At 42.6% G+C, this 20,557-nt stretch overlaps 1 protein-coding gene across 1 annotated transcript; it reads right to left on the bottom strand.

Moving 5' to 3' along the window:
- Nucleotides 1-9,311: 9,311 nt before the first annotated feature.
- Nucleotides 9,312-18,741, bottom strand: EDN1 (endothelin 1). Its single transcript, XM_035125325.3, has 5 exons — nucleotides 18,256-18,741; nucleotides 16,255-16,417; nucleotides 14,436-14,582; nucleotides 11,968-12,075; nucleotides 9,312-10,805 (listed from the first exon to the last, which is right to left on the bottom strand). The coding sequence occupies exons 1-5, from the start codon at nucleotides 18,305-18,307 to the stop codon at nucleotides 10,664-10,666; spliced, it is 612 nt and encodes a 203-aa protein (XP_034981216.1). The 5' UTR covers nucleotides 18,308-18,741; the 3' UTR covers nucleotides 9,312-10,663.
- Nucleotides 18,742-20,557: the final 1,816 nt, after the last annotated feature.

Genomic DNA, 20,557 nt, shown 5'->3' with positions numbered 1-20,557 from the left:
GTTTTCATAATTTAAAACAACATAGGGTTCCTATGCAAAAAAGGAAGAAAAATTGGCAGATACAGCTTTGCATGCAAGTGTGAGAAAGGCTGTACTTACTGAAGTTTCCTGTTCCTCACAACTATTAAATGGCACAGTCTATGCATTTGGAAATCTTTGCATCTCCACATATCCACTGTGTTCTAGTTCTGTTTTTCCAAAATCAGAACACATGATAAATATTCCCTGTTCCTGCACCTGTTTAAAGGGGAAAGTCATTTTCTGCAGTGCATCTGACCACCACTTGCTTCTATGTATAGTGACAGAGCAACTTAAAATGCCAACAAGTCTCTTCCCAGTAGCTGCTGTTCAGTGTCCGTACACAAAGCACAGTGGTGAAGAGTGTGATGACCCCAACCATCTTACATCAGCATGAGGACAATTGTATCAAAGCTTAATAAAAGAAACACACAAGCCTTTTGCCTGCACAGCAAACACCCTATTTATTAGCAGTAGCAGAGCAGCACTTACAGCAATGGTGTCGTTACAGCTTACCTGGCTGTTGGTGGGCCAGGGCAGGAGTGAGACTGGAGCTGTGCAGGTGCGCCAGGTGAGTCAATGCTGCTGGATCTGAGCTCCCCTGACTTCACCACCACCCTGCCCTGCCCCACCACCTCCAGGTAAGCTGTCACAAAGTTGGAATCGAAAGGAAAGATACCAAGAACTCTGGCCAGAATCATCAGCATCAGGAGGGCAACCTAACCCCACCACATTGGCCACTACTGTTTATTAATCAAATGTGTAAATGGTGCTCAGCCCTACCTGCAAGAATACAAATATAATAAAATGTTGCTCCCCTTACAGCATGGCTCAGTGAAATGTGGATGTTTTGTGATTTGGCTAAATCTATGTTTTATGGTTTCAAGATTTTGAGCAAGCTACGGTATAATCTCAAACCAAGATTAAGCCATGGTTTAAGATCCCACCTTGTTAAAAAGCTGGTAACTGCAGTTTTCCAGTATAAAATTTTAAAATTGTGTAGTTTTCAATACTATTATAAGTTATAGGAAGATAACTTATGAATTGTATTGTATTATTCTTTTGCTGGTCTTTGACCGTATTAAAGTTTTACTTACTGCAGTTTTCCAGTTTGGATTAATAGATAAAGGCTACATATGTAGACAACAGCTAATAAGTATAGCTCAGCTTGTTAAGGAAATAACAGCCTGAAGGCAGTTAAGTGATGCTAGGCAACCCAACCCCATCTGCGATATGGGGATAACAATATTCTCCCTACCTTACTGGGTTGTTGTGATGATTACTGAGGTATATTATATGTGAAGCACTTTGAACACTTCAATACAAAACACTTTTATCCCTGCCTGCTCGTTCTCAGAATGTTCAATTTGATAGACACGGAAATGTTACTTGCTGTTAGCAGAGAGGCAAATCTGTCAGGGAATATCTCCAGAGGGCATTCTCAAGGTGCTTGCAGGTGGTGTTACTGTTGTTGCTGTGCACTGCACTGCTTTATAGAGCCTCAGGTGAGTAAGTTCAGGGCAGAGGAGGGAGCTTAATCTGCCAAAGTTTGAGCACTCTGGCCTTCAGAGCTACCCTTAGATATTTTGTTTACTTTAGATATTTTGGTGCTGTAGGTGACAATTCTTCCCTACCTCCAGCTACAGTTTCTTATGGACTCGTGGCCGCTTATTTTTGCCCCTTCCATTCCATACAACATGAACCTAAATACTTAATTTAGCATTAATCTTGTTGCTTCCAATAGACTGAAAACGTTTTGTATTTCTGAAACAAGTTCAACATTTTTTTCTTGAGCATAGCATTAATTATGGCTTCCTGAAATCTACCAATCAATTCAAACAGACAAATTTTCAGGTAGCCACAACCTCTTAACTTTATTATTCCCAAACCCTAATATTGCACAAAAGACCTGTAGTAACAGAGAACGGTTTTGTGCTAAGAGAACAATACTGCTTATAATTAAACAGGTAAAAAAGGTAAAGGGGCCCCTGACCATCAGGTCCAGTCGTGTCCGACTCTGGGGTTGCGGCGCTCATCTCGCTCTATAGGCCGAGGGAGCCGGCGTTTGTCCGCAGACAGCTTCCAGGTCATGTGCCCAGCATGACAAAGCTGCTTCTGGCGAACCAGAGCAGCGCACGGAAACGCCGTTTACCTTCCTGCCGGAGCGGTCCCTATTTATCTACTTGCACTTTGATGTGCTTTCGAACTGCTAGGTTGGCAGGAGCTGGGACCGAGCAACGGGAGCTCACCCCGTTGCAGGGATTCAAACCACCGACCTTCTGATCAGCAAGCCCTAGGCTCTGTGGTTTAACCCACAGTGCCACCTGGGTTAAACAGGTACTGAGCAATTTAACTGCAAAAAAAAAATTCTCCAATGATGCAGGCCAAATTTATAAATATGGGCAATGGACACAAAAACTACTAGCTTGTCTTCCTTTTTGGGACTAGCTCAGATTCCTGAGTGTATAAAAATAATGTGACTTAACCATTAGCCCCTGTCTGAAAGCAGTATATGTGTGCGCTTACGTGCATGTGTGTGTATGTGCGTGCGTGCGTGTATGGAGGATATATAGATATAATGCAAGGCTAACAAAGCTGCAATGGACTATTGTAATGCTGAAGCAAAGCCTTCTGCCACAAAACAGTACTGCTGAAAAATACAGGAGTACACAAAATATAACCCAGCATTCTGTTAGTATCATTTGGCATTTGATAATACGGGATGGCTTAGAGATGTTACCCATGGTTATTGACCTGGGACCAGATTTACAGCACACTTCCATAGATACCTAAGGTTCACCAAGTAAAATTAGGTTTACTCCCAGGTAAGTGGCAGCCTAAATTGTGTTACCCTTACATTTCTTTTCTCAAAGATTGGTTTGACCTTTTGATCCTGACCCATGGATGAAAACTGAATGGGTTTAGAATATGAGGATGAGGGAAAACATCTGCTTAATAATATGAAAGCCTGTAATTGAATTAGGTTGCTATGGAAGTTCTGAACATTTCTGCCTTGCGAGTTTCTAGATGATGTTGGATTTTTAAGGTGTATTTTGCCGTGCTACAGAACAGCAAATTGGATAAAATGCTCTATTAAGTTTGCATTGAGCCCACTGCTCACGATGCCTTAGCACACCAACCTTGTAGCACAAATGGGGTGGGGCAACAGCAGTGATGCACAATCTCCAAATGCGGTACCACCAATAGAAAACTGATTTGTTGATTGTATATTAGTATATTAGACATAGCTGCCAAGTTTCCCCTTTTCTCGCGAGGAAGCCTATTCAGCATGAGGGAATTTCCCTTAAAAAAAGGGAGAACTTGGCAACTATGATATTAGATTGTATATTAGTCCTTGTATTTCTTCAGGAAATATGGGTAACCATGCTAGTCTTGGATTGGGATTTACTAGCTGCTCAACAATTGCTAAAAAAATAATAATACTGAAAAGGCCTAACTTTAAAGGTGTTCACAAAGCGAAAAGAGGAAGCTCTATGCAACGTGCAGCAGTATATAAAGGTCCCTCAGTTAATACACAAAATTCCCCATTGGCCAGATCTGCCCAGCAACCGAGGAACCACCAATCAGGTTGTCATAGCTATCCAATCACTCCCACCCACCCACACAGTGAGGTCAGTCCGGATGATCTCACCGCAACACGTGCCCTCTGTGAGGAGAACTCGATTTTCTATAACCTCCATGATGTTTTCAACCATGAGATCCATTGTAGGAAGTATATCAAATTATCCTAACTGACATATGAAGATGTTATGTAATGTTTCTTTTGCTGCAGGGCCAAGTTAAAAGGACGTTTTCTTCTACAGTGCATAATTTAGGTATTAATAGCTTTTTAAAAAGCAACATTTTCAACATATAAACACCACCACTTAAGCTGCAATGCACTTGGAGGGAAGTCCCACTGAATTCAGTAGGGTTTACTTCTGAGTAGACTTCTATAGAATTGCACTGTTAAAGTATTATCTAAGTCAGGCATCCCCAAACTGCGGCCCTCCAGATGTTTTGGCCTACAACTCCCATGATCCCTAGCTAACAGGACCAGTGGTCAAGGAAGATGGGAACTGTATTCCAAAACATCTGGAGGGCTGAAGTTTGGGGATGCCTGATCTAAATCAACTTTGAGAGATCTGTATTTTGGGGGGTGGGGCGTCCAAGGTGACTCAAAACCTTCCATAGCTATATGACATTTGCTTGCAATATTGCTTGTTACTGGGTAAGTTCAAGGTGTTGCTATTATAACAGCTTGGCACCAGTTTACTTGAGGGATTGCCTTACCCAGTAAGTGTCCACTTGGCTGCTTTGATCTGTGGCTGAATAGTCGCTGTTACAGGTGCTGCATGATATTAATTAGCATGGCAGCATGCCGACATCAAACAGGTGCCTTTTCAGTGCCCTTTTCAGTGTTGGCTAAAAACATTTTTCTTCAGGCAAGCCTATTTAGATATGTATAAGCTGAAAGTGATCTTAATATGTTTGTAGCTCACTCTTGATTTTAATTATAATAATTTGAATTGCTTTTTAACTAGCTGTCTTTTTCATCAATCTTAATGTTTCTTTAGAGGTGCTATTTGCAATCATGGGATATCAGTTTTGGTAGAGCTTCTATTTGCAATCATGTGATAGATCAGTTTTGTTAACTGTCTTCATTACAGTTTAATGTTGTAGTAGAGGGCAGAGGGAGCAAAAGGGGCAAAGTATAGGGGGTGAAGCTTTACCCTATGCTACATTTCTGTACCAGAAACAACAGAATATTTAAAACCAATCCCCCCTCCCCGCCTCAGCAGCTGAAATATATTTTCTCTGGAGTCAATCCTCTGGAGTCAATCCCCTTTTCAGTGTTGGCTAAAAACATTTTTCTTCAGGCAAGCCTATTTAGATATGTATAAACTGAAAGTGATCTTAATCTGTTTGTAGCTCACTCTTGATTTTGATGGACTTAATTTTCAAGTAGGCATTGGGTTATTTGAATAGCTATATTAAGATTTAATTATAATTTGTATGAGAAAAGTGCCTTTCCTCCAACAGTTTTATAAATGACACAGAACTGATTCTACCTCTTAGGTAGCAAATCGTCAATTATTTAGTTTTACTTGTTTTTACCCAAGGGTGTACTGCTTTAATTTTCCATCTCAAGCATCAAATCCCCTGAGCTAGCTTCGAATGAACACCACACATAGAGTTAGTAATTTCTAGAACAGTTGGCCAATTAAATGATTTTAGCTGATTAATCATCGGGCCTAAATTAATTCAAATCACTTTATTACATTCAGATGTGTTTCCATATTACCAAAATCCAAAGTAAGTGGAGGAGGATGGGGTTTAGATCCTGGAAGAAGTGTAAGATAATCTACACACTGTAATAAACAAGAGGTACCATGCATTGTTACCTGTCCTTAATATTTTATTTCTTCATTTCCTAAATAGAACAGCAACCCACAGCCAAAATCCAGCAACAAATGTATCCCAATAGCTCAGTAGCTTCCCCAATGAGCCAACTTGTTTTGGAGGGGCAATCGTATGACAAGTTCTGCTAGGGTGAGCAGTTTAACTGTGCAGCATATCTCTGAATGAGCCAAGAGATTCCTGGTTTAGCTTCTGTCAAATCCCCAATGCTGGTTTAGCTGAGTATATACCTATATAACTTGCTTATCCTAGCTCAGCCAGAACTGCCTAATTCAAGGCTGGCGTAAATCCCCCCAAAAGGGTGAGATGTGACCAGGAATTGAGGATTGAAGATGGATATGCAGTCATGTGACCTGGAAAAAAATGGTAGTGTGAGTTAAACTATTTTAAAGACTTGATTTCCCTCTGACAGGGTTGGGCCTCCTCATCCAGCAGCAGCCTTGGTCCTGAATGGGATTTGGGTCTAACTTTATGCTGGCTTAATTTTCACCAGTTTACTTTACACCAGTTTCTTATGCATAGTTGCTCCCTTAGGTGATTAATCTCCAATTTAAACTGTTTGCAGCCTTAGAATTTACCAAAATGAAAAGATAATTGTAACATAGCAACAGGTTTCCCTTTAAATAAATGTATGCACAACTTGTTTTTTGGTTTAAGTCTAAAGTGGTTTTTTTTTTTGAAAAATTCCATTGATGGAGCTAACCATTAAATGGAGCTAACCATTAAACACAGCCATATATGGCGTTAATATTGGTTTTTCCAGGAACATGACTCAAGATTTTCTTTTTAGATGGGAAAATACCAGTTGACCTATCTTTGTTTTTGTTATATATTTGTTATATATTTTGTTATATATTTGTTATATTTTTGTTATATATTTTGTTATATATTTTATCAGCTTCATTCTGTGCATGTTTGGAGGAGGAATGGCTACATTAAGCAAAAAAATATCAGCTATAAAAAGAAACAGCAGATTAACAAGAAAACTATTAATAGTGTCATGACACTGATGATGTCAACCTAGGAGCCAACACCATTAGAGTACACCCATCTATCTCCCCTCACAGAAACAAGAAAAATAAAGATTGTCGAGGATGCACTTATTCACCATAGTCAAAAACACTTGAGCGCACTATCAATGACACTTTCCTTATGACTTGGAGGGAAGATTTTGCTGGACTGAGCCAACTGCAATTTAGGAACATCCAGTGCTTTTTCTTCTTCTTCTTAAAATGTTTAGGGGTACTCTCATTTTCCTACTCATGTTGAAAATACTGCCCCTCAATGAGGCCAAACTTAGATTCACAAAATGTTTAGGGGTGTGCGTCCTACCAAAGAGAAAAAAAGCACTGGGAACATCACAAGAGCATCACATGGGCCGTGCCGTGCCATAATTTGGATTACTCCAACTTTGTTTGGATAAATTAAGCCCAAATCCTGTCAAACCAGTGTAAAATAGCACCAATAATTTCGCGAGCTAGGCACAGCCTCCCCTAAATGCATGCCAAATCTCACCTGAATTGCAAGAGTTGCATTTGGATTGCTGGCAATGTCGGGGTAATGGAAGAAAGGAATGAAGAGCGGGGGGAGGGGAACTCTGCCAGGTGCAGCTTCTCCCTTCACCACAGCGCTGTGGTGAGGAAAGTCTCTCCTGCTGAAATGGCCCATGAGATAGTAGAGAAAGCTGTCACAGTCTGGGCCTCCTTTCCTCTCACGCCTTCCCATTCCCTCAGGCAATGGGTTCCATGCCTTCCTCAGCATGCTTCTAGTCCCTTGCTAGGCTGCTCACTTGCTTCACCTCATGGAACCTAGTCAACTTCCTGCCAAGGCCTTCCTTCCTTCCTTCCAGCCTTTTCCAGACTGCAGGTGTAACGGTGAGAAAGGCCACACCTGTTTGAATTCTGACCTTCAAGGGGCTGTTAAAGGAGAAAAAGGAGGGAAAACAAGAATGCAGAAAAAGAGAGGAGGGAGAACTTGGGGAAGGGTCGTAGCTCAGCGAGAGAGCATCTGTTTGGCATGTGGAAGGTTCCAGGTTCAAGTTCCAGCATCTCCGAGTAAGACTGGGAATTCCCCCTCAGAAATTCTGGAGTGCTGCTGCCAGTCAGAGTAGGCAGTGCTGACTTAGAAGGGCCAATGGTTAGACTCAGTATCAGCCAACTTCCTCTGTGCAGCTCCCTGCCACTGGCGACGCAGATAGGTGGGGAGGCAGCAGTTGTGCCCTGCAGCCCAGCAGATTGTTATTTTTATTTATTTATTTGAGAAAATGTATATTCTGCTTACTTGAAAGTAGACATCTTAAGCAGTTTACAAAGGACAAGCTCAAATGTTTGTTTAAAATAAAATACTGATAAAAGCCAATAAGTTAAATAGATATAAAATCACCCACTTTAAAGCAATTATATCTAGTACAATTTAAGTATGTTAAAATCACATGCCCAGGTAGGCCTACTGAAAGAAAAAAGTTTTTAACTGAGCACCAGAAACAATACAGCAAAAGCATCTGTCTAATTATCTCTGCAGGGTGATTCTGGGTTTTGGATTCCACAGCAAGATAGGGCAAACATGCTGGCTATTTTTATACTTAAACTTTGCATATATATTTTTGAAGCTCATTTGTTTGTATTTATTTGTTATTTTGCAGGTAAGGTCAGTTGCTGAAATGGAAGAGTGGGTCAAGGGAGGAGCTTGCTTCTCCCGAAAGAGGTCACTAAATCCTATACCCAGAGATAGCTGGAGGAACTGTAACTGAAAACCTTTTAAAATTATATTTTTGTAACAATAATAAAAAGGGATCTTTTAATTTTTTAAACTAAAAATACTGAATCATGCGCTGTAATTAACGGTAATTAAAGGCACAGGTTAATCAAAGGCTGGGCTGCAACTCTCCAACAGACAGGGACGTTATTATTATTTTATTATTGTTTATTATTTATACCCGCCCATCTGGCTAGGTTTCCCCCGCCACTCTGGGCGGCTACCAACAAATACCAAAATACATTAAAATATCACAGATTAAAAACTTCCCTAAACAGGGCTGCCTTTAGGTGTTTTCTAGGTGTTTTCTAAATGTCAGGTAGTTGTTTATCTCCTTGACCTCCGATGGGAGGGCGTTCCACAGGGCAGGCGCCACTACCGAAAAGGCCCTCTGCCTGGTTCCCTGAAGCTTTGCTTCTCGCAATTGGGAGTTCAATAACATCTTTGCATTATTGCTCTGGTATAGTTGGAAATACACTAGCCTGGAAAGTAGCACTGAGCAAGAGAACCCAGTAACATTGATTCTGCTGATAATTTGTATTACAGACTGATGTTCAGTACAGACAAAATGTAGTATCAACTGATAATTTCTATTGCTTTAGAGCAGGCATCCCCAAACTTTGGCCCTCCAGATGTTTTGGACTACAATTCCCATCTTCCCCGACCACTGGTCCTGCTGGCTAGGGATCATGGGAGTTGTAGGCCAAAGCATCTGGAGGGCCACAGTTTGGGGGTGCCTGCTTTAGAGGAACAGGGAACCTTTAGCTCTCCATCATCTCTGACCACTGGCCACACTGGCTGGGACTTATAGGAGTTGTAGTCCAGCAACGCCTAAGGTTCCAGCCCTAGTTTAGAAAAAAGAGAAGTGACCTGAAAATAACTCAACACTTCTGTGTTGTGAAAAAGTTTGCCTGTTTTTCTACACAAACTGCTGTTAAAGGCATAAGAGCATCCCACACTATCCACCCCACCCCCACCCCGATCATTGCCAAGCCTCCCAATTCTTGACACAGAGCAAAGGTTTTGCTATTAAGAGAACACACTGCGTCCCTCAACTCCTGGAATGAACCTTGTAGCGTCTATAATGAAGCTAAATCACCACCATGAAGAAAGTCCAATACAGTAGTTAAAAATATTTATTTCTTATATGTTTACCTTAACAGACATAAGGCATTTCCCCCAATTTCATACAGAAATACATAAGACATGCATAGACCAATATGGCCTGTTTCAATGAATATTCAACATGGTAAATATAATGTCAGTTTCATGAGTATAAATACTGTACAATATATAGATTTAAAAATATGTCACATCATACAAAATTACAATCCAGACCTTATTCAGCAAATTGTCATATAGATAAACCCACTGCTATGAACATCCACTGCTTTCTCATCTTATTTTTAAGCCACCTGCTGCCATACAGACTCTCATTTCAAGAGATCACGCCAGTGCAGCATCTTATTAGGATATCAGTTATCCCCATCTCCACATTACACTAAACGCTGCCCGATCTCCTCTTGCATCGAGTGTTCATGCAGTTTATTGTGTTAAGCTGAACTTCATTTCTGCCGAGCTTGTGTACATCAACCCCAAGCTTGCTTATCTGAGGCTGCAATCTTGTACACACTTACCAGAGAGCAAGTCCCATTGAGCTCAATAGGAGTTGCTTCCAAGTTAAGACATAGGATTGTGCTGCAAAAGCAGAAAGCCAGTGAGATCTACTTCCCAGGAGTTTGTGCCGCCTTTAGGGTGGGGCCTGTTAAGTTTCTTTCCTTTGGAGCGTAGAAGACCATTTTTATCCACAGCCTTGAAAGTTCAGAAGGAACAAAATGGCGAGCTACTGGCATTTATGAATGATTAAAAAAATAAGAGGTTGTAACAGATGCTTGAAGGTCACACAAAAAAGTTATAACAATACTTCGGCAAGAGTGCAATATAAGAGCATTTGAGGTAGAGTTGTTATGTAGGATGTGTGTTCTGATCAAAGTAGCACAGTCATTTTCCATTTTAATTTAAGTCAGAACGTTGCAAGTCTTCTCTTTCAGATCTTGACCTCTTCATTTCTGATTTTCTTGATCCCAAAAGAGCTTGCGTTATATGTTAAGAGAAGCCTGCCAGACCAAATAAGATCACTGCTTCAGTTTTACCCTCTCTTAAGAAATGGGGCCCATATTTGCCCTTTCTGCATCTGTCAGCCCACCGAAAAAGAAAACCAGTTGAAGGGGTGTTTTTTGACCCAACCCATTCAATGGAATTCCAAGAAGATGGCAGTATTTAACTGCTTTGTCATCTGTCCAAAGGGAAGATTTATTTGGGCCCTCCTCTACTTTCAGAGAGTTAATATTTAGAACAACACTCCTTGATCTTTTCCTGGAGTGGAATGTTAAGAAGTCAAAACAGAGCTTCGGTAATGCTTTGTCAGTAATTCGTGATGACTCGAGGATTAGGGTTGGTGATCTTTCCACTAAGACGTCGTCTTCAGGCTTTCCCAAATATTTTGCTTTTGATATGTTCGGTTATGCTTCAGCTGCTTTGGTTTGTGCAGCCTGCTCTTCAGTTTGGCAATATTAAAAGATGCTTTGATACTATTACCGATGGCATCTAACCTGCAGAAACAAGAAACCATTAAATTAATTGAGAGAACATACATTCTGATCTTCCTATTCACAAGTAACCCAGATTGTATAGATGCTTGTACGTAGCAATTCTGCTACTTTTTCCTTCCCACCTTTTGAGATGTTAAACAAAACACACATCCACATATTCCTATACCAGGGTTTCCCAAACTTGGATCTCCAGCTGTTTTTGGACTACAACTCCCATCATCCCTTGCTAGCAGGACTAGTGGTTGGGGATGATGGGAATTGTAGTCCAAAAGCAGCTGGAGACCCATTTGGGAAAAACCTGCCCTATACTAATTCAAGTTGATTCAATATAACTCTAAAGGTCTGCCATATTTTATGGCAGGGACCAAAGGAATGGTAGAAGTCTCACTTGCTAAATCCCTGTGCCAGTCTGCAGTTAAAAGCAGCAGCAGTTTCAAAAAGGAAGAATGACAACTAACCCAATTTGCACCTCAATTTTTATTACGAGAATGTGCCTCCATGTACATTCAATGGTGTATATGCAGTATACTTTGGTGCCCATACGTAGAACTCTTTTTGCAGTCATCCACAACCAAGATTAAATTTATTGCGAGGGCTGCATAGGCAGGCATGATTTCTCCCCTGAAGAGACTTAGCACTTTGAAGTGCCAAACCCATTTTGGAAGCAGGATATTTACATAAATTTATTAAATGGGATTACTTTCTGCAAGATAATGCTCAACATTAATCACAAAAGTAAGAGATCAATATGCTTCAGGTAAAGTTAAAAGAGGGAAAAACACCCTTTAGGGTCACTGCCAGTCTCGTCTGTGAGAAAACTTATTTCAGGCACCATATTTGGTGCTTAATTAGATGCTTGCATATGAGCAAAATACATCTGCCAAGTCAGCCTAAAGGCAATTCAACTGAATGCAAATCTATCCGATCCAAGGTCCTGTTCCTAACACTTCCTGGTTTCCATGAAGCAGTCTGTTCCATACAATGAACAAACTGTGTAGGTAACAGTTGGGGAAATGTTATAGTGCAAAGATTCTACCCCAGCTACCAAAGACTTCACTTTTCCCAGATTTTTTAAGAGAACTAAACACAGCTTATACCCTCTTGCACAGACATTTCTTTCACTCAACCCTTTCCCCCACAGGGTATCAAATAACAATCTTACCTTCTCATTTTCTTGCTGTTAGCCAGTTGTCTGAACGCACAATCCAATCCTTTGCACCCTCTATCTTTATGAAGATTTCTCCAGCCTTTCTCTGTGGTGGACTGAGTCCTGTTTATATTTTTAAAAGGAAAGAGCAAAAGAGGTGCAGCTATGAGGACATTTGCATGCTTTACATATCATGAACAATTACATTTCTTTTTTTTACCCTAGCTTTTCTCCATACTTGTCAACACTCCAATTTTATCTTGACAAGAACCTAACAGGTATGGCTGAATGGAGATTTGAATCTTACAGTATGTGAGTCCAACACTCTATATGCCACTCTGGTTCTTTGGCTACACTTAAGCTTTTTTATAAAAAAAAATTGTGGCCTTTTACACACACACAGGTTTACTGTGTATAGTATACTTATCCTAGTACAGTAATACCTCCGTGAATGTCCGCCTCATCTAGCGTCCATTCCAGTGAATGTCCACAGCAAACCCAGAAGTACTGGAACAGGTTGCTTCTGGGTTTGCCGCTTGTGCATGTGCAGAAGCGCTAAATTGTGTTTCATGCATGCGCAAAAGTGCAAACTGCTCTGCATGCATGCGCAAATGTGGCGCTTTGCCCTGTGTCCTTTTCGGCTAGCGGCTGGGGCTCCGGAACAGATCCCGGTTGCAAAACAAGGTACGACTGTATCTAATAAACTGGAACCTAGCACTCCATTCATTATAGCACAGATGAAAGAGAAGAACAGAACAAACCGGTGGGGAATAAATTTGGATGGCATGCCTACCTGGTAGAGGATAAGGTCAGAGCGCATAAGGACTTCAACAACCATGTAATTAAAAGATCTCTCTTAAAAATTTGGACTAAATATAAAAGATTGTTGGAGCCTAAAACTCCCAGGTGGGCATCACCAATAGAAATAATCACAGTTAAAAAACTAAATTCTGGGGGAAAGAGGGGAAGTTATAGGGACCTATTAGAGGACAGAGAAGGAGAAATTAAATTAAAAGAATATGGGGAGATAAAACACCAATTAAACGGATGGTATCAATATCACCAAATTCATAGTAAATTTAAAGAACACAAACAAAAATTAGGTTTTCTGGAAGAACCCTCTTTATTGGAAAAGAACTTAATACAACCGGAAATTAAAATCATTTCAAAGATGTATAATCTGCTGTTAGAATGGGAAACTAAAGATGAAATGGGCAAGGAGGTGATGACAAAATGGGCTATTGACATAGGGAAAAGCATACAGGTTGATCAATGGGAACGCTTATGGGAAACTACATGGAAATTTACAGCCTCAGAGGGAGTAAGAGAGAACATGGTCAAAATGTTCTATAGGTGGCACTTAACCCCTGTCAAAATTCACAAGATGTATAAGACCAAAGATAATCTATGTTGGAAGTGCAGGGGGGAAACGGGGACATACATGCATGCATGGTGGCACTGTGAGGGAATTAAAAAAATTTGGAATCAAGTTTTTGAAGAAATAAAAAAAATACTAAAATATAATATAAAGAAAAGCCCTGAATCCTTTCTCCTGGGGATTATAGATAGTACAATCAAGCCACAGGATGAGACATTGTTCTTGTACGCAACAGCAGCGGCGAGAACTCTGATCGCATCCTATTGGAAACAGAAAGAAATTCCCAGCATACAGGAATGGCAGGAGAAATTATTAAATTATTTGGATTTAGATAACTTGACTAATTCAATTAGAGGTCACCCCAAAAAAAATTTCAACAAAATTGGGATAAATTTGGGGAGTACATGAAGGGACAGTGCCCCATGGTAAAGTCTTGGGTCTACTTCTAGCACCCCGTATTGAGCCAAAAGAAAATAAAACATATGGAGATGTGGGAAAGGAGAAATTCATTATCTTATTATTAGTACTATTATTTTATAATTTAAATGTTATTAATGCTATGAATCTGATACTTTATGAAATGGAAATTGAACATGTGTATTGAATTATACCTAATGGGGAATGCGGTAATAGGGAAAAATATCTAGAGAAATCTGAGAATAGGGATAAGTGGGAGTCTTTAGTGGGAGTTTAGATAACATCGTTACGGATTGTTTCTGGATGAGAATGACGAGATGAATGTATGTTTTCCCTTTTTCTTTCTTCTCTCTTTCTCTTTTCTTCTTTTCTCATTTGTCGTCCTTTATCTTTTTCCTCCTCTTTTTCCCCTTTCCCTTTCTTTTCCCAATGCACCCTTCCCCCCTTTCCCCCCTTCTTCTTTTTTTCTTTCTTTACTATTACATAATTTATATGGTTTTGTATATTATAATTTATATGATTGTGTATGATTTTGTACGTTATGATTTATATGATTTTGTATATTTGAACTTATGTTTGGTATGATTGTGATCTCTGAGTATGTGTGGACTGTATTTTAATTTTAAATCCTAATAAAGTATTTATAAATTAAAAAAAAAAGAGAAGAACAGAACAAACCAAAACGTACCAGTGTTCTTTCCCAGTCTCGCAAAAGCGTGTGCACTTCTTGTCTTTCAGGTTAGCACACTGGCATCTTCCAAGTCTTCCAAGAGGTAAATCTCCCAGTGACCGCCTTGTTCGGGAAGGACTCCCAAGCCCATATGGTACAATTCGCCTGTCATTGGAGGGAGGGGAGAGAGAGAAGAGGGAGAGAACTGTTTAATTTCACTCACAGAAATAAAAGTTAGGAGCATTGATTTAAAAGGACTCTGGCCAGACCATAGGTTGAAACTCGTGTTTGCTAATGACTTCTAACTCATATTTGCATAGGCTGGTGGAAAGAGCAACACCAGTTTGCATTTTAGCAAATGCTAGCTGCCCCAACCGAAACTTGAGGGAACCCATATTTAGGCTGACCCCTAGAGCCACTTTACAAATTTCATTTTCAGGAGCACAATAGTGTGTGACCAAGATAAATTTATGTTTGCAAACGCTGGCATCAAATATGTACACTTGTCAAGGAGACGTCCCTACTTGAAGGCAAAACCCAAGTTTGCTTCTACACACTGTGCGAAACATGTTAAAATTCAGAATTCAGTGTGCTGTGTGAGATGTGTTAAAATTCAAGATTCATTATGCATCTTCATCAGCATGCAATGAGCTCTCTCCCAATTCAAAATACTAATAAGTTGCACCATTCATGTCTATTTAGCAATGAAGCCCTCCTTCCAATTATTACACTATTAAGGCAACTAATTAAAATGCTATTGGCGATGTTAGTGCCAGATGGTGGTTTTTAAAGATACATTTCAGCACACTTATCAATGGTGCTTTTAATTATACAACGCAATTCTTTGGACAACAGCATTCCTGGCCTTTCTTTGCTAATCTCTAATGGTGATTAACCATGGTCCTTCTACACATTATGCTGAGCCAGCAAGGAGCCACAGAAAGAATTTTTGACTAGATTCTGTCTTAGCGGAATGTGCTAAAGATATTCCTCCCCCCTCCCTTCTTGGCTACAATCCAGTAACAAATTTCAGTCTAACGCTGCAAAATTATTTTGTTTCTGGGTGAATCAACTCTTTTACCCTACCCCCAATGCACACACAATCCTGAAACCAAGACAATTTAACTGGCTTTAACTTTTTAGCCATTAAGCAGCCTAGTACAAATTCTTTTCAGAAGAATTTAAAATTTGTTTAGGGCCAGGATAGCATGAAAAGCTGGAGTTAGTAAGTATGTTTATTCATAAGCAAGCCTTGTTTCATATAATGAGCCACTACTCGCTTGGAAGTAAAATGCAACCCTCAGCATTCTTCATGTTACTTCAAGTCCTCTGCTGTCATTAAGAAGCGTCCTAGAATACCCTAGGACCTTTTAAAGTTACTTAAATCCCACTGGTTTCAGGGATTGCAGTCGCAATCATTAAGGCTGCAATCCTACACACCTACTTGGCAGTAAGCCCTTTTGGACTTTGTGAGAGTTACATCTGAATCCAATATATTAGTGAAGTGATACGTTCAGAAAGCAATGCCTTGAGTTGTACTATTATTGCACCAACATGAAATGCTTTGGTGCTTAATTGCTTTTAAAAAAAATACTTAAGAGCTAATATTATGACATATTTTTTCCGGCTAGAGATAAGCAAAGTTTAAGATACACTTAGCCTTCCGCTTGGTACCAGACTGGTGCTGTGATTAAGGCCCAGAGAGAGCACCAGACAGATGAGCTGATGGAGTTACTTTAAAGGAGGTATTAGCCACAACCGCAAGCAGCAACCTCCCCGCGATGATAATAAAAAAACTGCATTAATGGCTTAGTTCCAAGGAGGAGGCAGTACTCACTCGGGAGTGTTGATCCAGATGATGTCCAGGTGGCAGAAATAGACACACTCCTTATCCATCAGGGAAGAGCAGGAGCAGCGCTTGGACCTGCGCAGCGGCCAGGGGGCGCTCGAAGGCTGCCTTTGGGCGCTCTCGGAGGCGCCGAGGTCAGAGTCTGCAGCAGCTGCAGGAGAGAGAAAGAGGAGCGCATGAGCGGCGCTTGTGCAAAAGGGGAAAGAAGCCACGAGACAGGCAGGCGTTCCTATCGGAGCTGGCCCGGGAGGGAAGGCGCGCTATTCGGAAAGGAGACGGGAGCAGCTGCCATGCCTGGAGGGCGGCTGGCAGGAGACGCTCAGGGCAGCGCAAGGTTTTTATCAGAACACGCGGCAATCGTCGTTACTGGGCTTTCTCCACGTGGCCGATAATAAAGATGCAGCTTTTTTGGCAGGCGTTATCAAGCAGAGGAAGGGGAAATCTAAGGGGGACGGAGCGCAAAGGCTTTTAAACCGGAGTGCTTCTTCTGTTTTATGGCGCCATGCAAGCTGCTGATGAGTCTTAAATCCATTTCACGCATTGTTGAAGGAACCACAGAGCCGGAGCGGTGGCTGCCTTGGGGATGCCCTCCGAGGGGGCGCACTGCTTCTGGGCGGCCATAGACCCAGTTCATCGCCCCTCCCCTCCACTCCACCTCGCTTTCCCTCAACTTCTGATCCTGCGCGACATAGGAACCAACTCCTAGGGGCAGAGGTCCCTTCGCCTCCCTAATAAAATATTTGAGGGGGTTGCCAGGGCCGCCCCAGTTGCCATTCATATGCTGTGTGCATGTGGCTTCTTGTGGAGGATCCTGCGGGACAAGACTTACCTGCCCCCCCCAAGTATTTTATTCAAGTTGGCACCTCTGGAAAAGCCGTAACCTAGCCTACTGGAAAGCAACCCTTGTATTCAGTGGGGGCTTATTCCCCAGTATGTCTAGCCTAGGCAGGGTAGGTCGACTCCTTGAATTCATGCAATCGCAACGAACTCCATTAAACGGTAGGCGAATCGAGAGTCCCTGCGTTTATTCTGAAGATGCTCACTAAAAGGGGAAATGAGATCCTTTAGCATCTTTCGAATAATCATGTGTGCGCAGCGTAGGTATAGGTATGCTACGGAGGCTAAAACGGAGCCAGAATCAGACAACTTGCGATTTCTAGGCAATGGACGGGTTGTTGTACCTTTTCATTATTATTAGGGTTTACTTCCGAGTAGGCATGGGCAGAGTCAGGCCGCTTGTAAATTTCACCGGCGGCGGGTGCCCCCCAACTGCTCCGGATGTGGAGTTTGTGGGTGTCTTTTCTACGAACGGTTAAGCGTGCCAAAGTCTGTTCAAAGGAATGGGTTTTTAGGAGCACTGAGCTCTGCAAAGGAGTGCGCTAAAGCCAGGATGCCCTTAGTCCGAAATCGCATCCAGGTTACCACCCCGGGCTCAACATGTCAATGCAGAATTATTCGTAGAGATTAAACGAGGTCGAGAAAATCTACTCGAAGGGATGAGACGGGGCATATAAAAGAAAAACCCTTTAAATAATCGAAGTTTCCCAACCACAAAACCAGTAGCGGCAGAATACTCGCTTACTGTATGCGTGGTGCACATAGCACCAAATATTTATCCGCCATAAGATCGCGTTAACTCTCAGAGGGAGGAATCTGGTTTCAAACCAGCAGCCACTCCGGGTTAACTGCCTTGTGGATCGCAGCCGAGGCGCTCCTTAACACCTTGGCAGCAAGCGAAGCGAAGAAGCCAGCGCTCAGGTAGAAGACGGTGGGCGGTTACCTGGAGAGAGTTTCAGACTAGTGACCTCAGAGCCTTATCGCTCTTCCTCGGCTAGACGCAGTCTACCAGCAAAAGTACACTCTTGACCTAGGCACGCTTGCAGGGGAACTTGGAAAAACGGGAGTGGAGGGGGTAGGAGTAGCATGCATTATCTCCCCCCCCCCCGGTGGAAAAAAGAAGAAGAAAGCGCATTGGATTCCTCAGCTTACCTGTGTGGCTGATCACAAAGAGCAAGGGAAGGATCAGTCGCGTGTAATCCATTCCGACGACTCTTCTGGTAAACCCAAGGCAAGCGAATGGAAATTCTCCTTTAAACCCCGTTTGCTCCCGCAGCAGGTTGCAGGTAGTAGCCGAGCGAATGTGCTTGCTCGCCAAGGATCCAAGGAGGACGAAAGGACTCCGCAATCCGCTAGGCAGCAGTGAGGCTGTGACTCCGTGTTGCAGCGAGGCTCCCTGCGAGCTTCTGCCTGCGCTGGCTCTCGGCGGCTCCTTTTATACCGCACCCCTACAGAGCGGAGTAAACAGCGCTCCTACTTTATTTTATCCCGAGACAATGTTATTGTGTCATTAGTCACCGAGAGGCAACGTGCAGAGCGAGATAAGGGCAGGCTCGGGAGGAAATCGCTGCGAGCTTCTGAGGCAGACGCCGTCTGGCAAGGCAGGGGCAGGGTTGCACAGGAAAATAAATACCCGGAGCAGACCTTTCGGAAAGACCGAAATCCCGCGGGCCAAGGGCGCCTCCAGTGCGCCTCCACCAGGGGGCGCACCGCCGCGGCCTCTGGTGGGCTTTGGCCCGCTGCCCGTGCTTAGAAATGGCAGTGGGGTTTCTTTCGGGTCAGGTTTTAAAAGGCGGGAGGGGAGGGAGGCCACGGGAAATTGCCCCCCCCCCCAATATATGCAAAAGACTACCTTCAATTCTGTGCATGAGTTAGCCTGAGGGAAATAAATCGCCATCATCAGTATCCTAAGCCATTCATTGATTCAGAGGGGGGAGGGGTTTCACTGCGGGGTCCCTCGAGATGTTTCTGGACTCCCATCATCCCTGACCATTGGCCATGCTGGCTGAGGCTGATGGAGGGCCAGCAAGACCTGGAAGGCCCACCCCTACCCCCTGCATTCATTAGCCACCCTTTTAACATTCGCAGCTTGCAGGGGGGCCTTGAAATGGGGGGGAGGCCTGTGGCCAGTCCCACTACTATCATGACCAGTGGTCAGGGATTATAGGAGTTGGGCTTATGCAACCTCTGGCAAGCCACAGGTTCCCTACGTTTTTAGTTCATTTCAAGGCTCCAGGTCTACGCATTGCAAACGTGCCTGGGAGTATACAGCTGGATAGTGAAATACTGTAAGAACTTTTTATGTATATATATATATATAATAATCTTCCCAGATCAGACAGAAGCTCCATCCAGTCTGGCGCCCTGTTCTCGTCAGTCGCCAAGCAGCTACCCTTGGAAACTCGCAAGAAGGATACAGAGAGGGAGCTATCTTGTCTTGGCTCCAGCATGTAGCAATCCGAGCGACACGGCCTCTGAGTACAGACAGCAATAGTTCCATTTTTAGCTAGCATGGCGAGGGGTGGGGGGGTGGGGGTCTAATCCCTGTGGATTTGTCTAATCACCTCTTAGCAACCAACGACACCAGCTACCACCACTGCAGTTTGTGGTCATGAACTCGTAGAACCGCAGAATTGTAAGAGTTGGGAGGGACTGTGAGGGTCATCTAGTCCAACCCCCGGCAGTGCAGGAATCTTGTGTCCAACGTGGGGCTCGAACCCACAACCCTGAGATTAAGAGCCTCATGCTCTACCAATGGAGCTATCCCAGATCCATAAACTATGGTAACTATGCCTGGTGTGTGTGTGGCGTACTTCCTTTTGCTCATTCTACAAGCAACTTCTTTGTAAAGGAGGAATGAGATGGAGGTAGCAACTGCCCCATTTTCTATGTGTATTCAAGACCAGAGTGGATTAAATCCAAGTCCTTTATAACAGGTGTGGTTCACCTGTGGCCCTTTAGGTGTTATTGGACTCCAGCTCCCAGGAGCCCCAGCTAGTGGTTTCAACAACCATGTGAGTTTTTGGGAGGGGGGGGAGGTTCCCCCAGTTCTGGTATATTGCAATGGGAGGTGTTTTAAATTAATGGCAAATGGGCTAAAACACTACTAAACATGCAACTACTTAAGAACATCAGAAAAGTCCTGCTGGATCAGAGCAAAGGACCATTTAGCCCAGCATCCCATTTCTCACAGAGAGAAGCCTTGCAAAGCCTGCAAACAGGACCAGAGGGCAAAAGCAGTCTCCCCACTTGTGAGTCACAGCAAATGGCATTCAGAGGCATTCAGAAGTAGTGCATGGCCAACATTGCTATTAGCCACTGATAGCCTTTGTTCTATGACTTTTTAAAAAAATATTTCAAAAACGGACAACACTACTGAATGTTGTTGTTGTTTAGTCGTTTGTCCATGGAGTTTTCTTGGCAGGGATACTGGAGTGGCTTGCCAGTTCCTTCT

The sequence above is a fragment of the Zootoca vivipara genome, chromosome 8 (assembly GCF_965207765.1).
Source record: "Zootoca vivipara chromosome 8, rZooViv2.hap1.1, whole genome shotgun sequence".
In the NCBI taxonomy this organism is placed as follows: domain Eukaryota; kingdom Metazoa; phylum Chordata; class Lepidosauria; order Squamata; family Lacertidae; genus Zootoca; species Zootoca vivipara.
The sequence above is the reverse complement of the archived record's forward strand: the minus strand, read 5'-3'. Positions and strand labels throughout refer to the sequence as shown.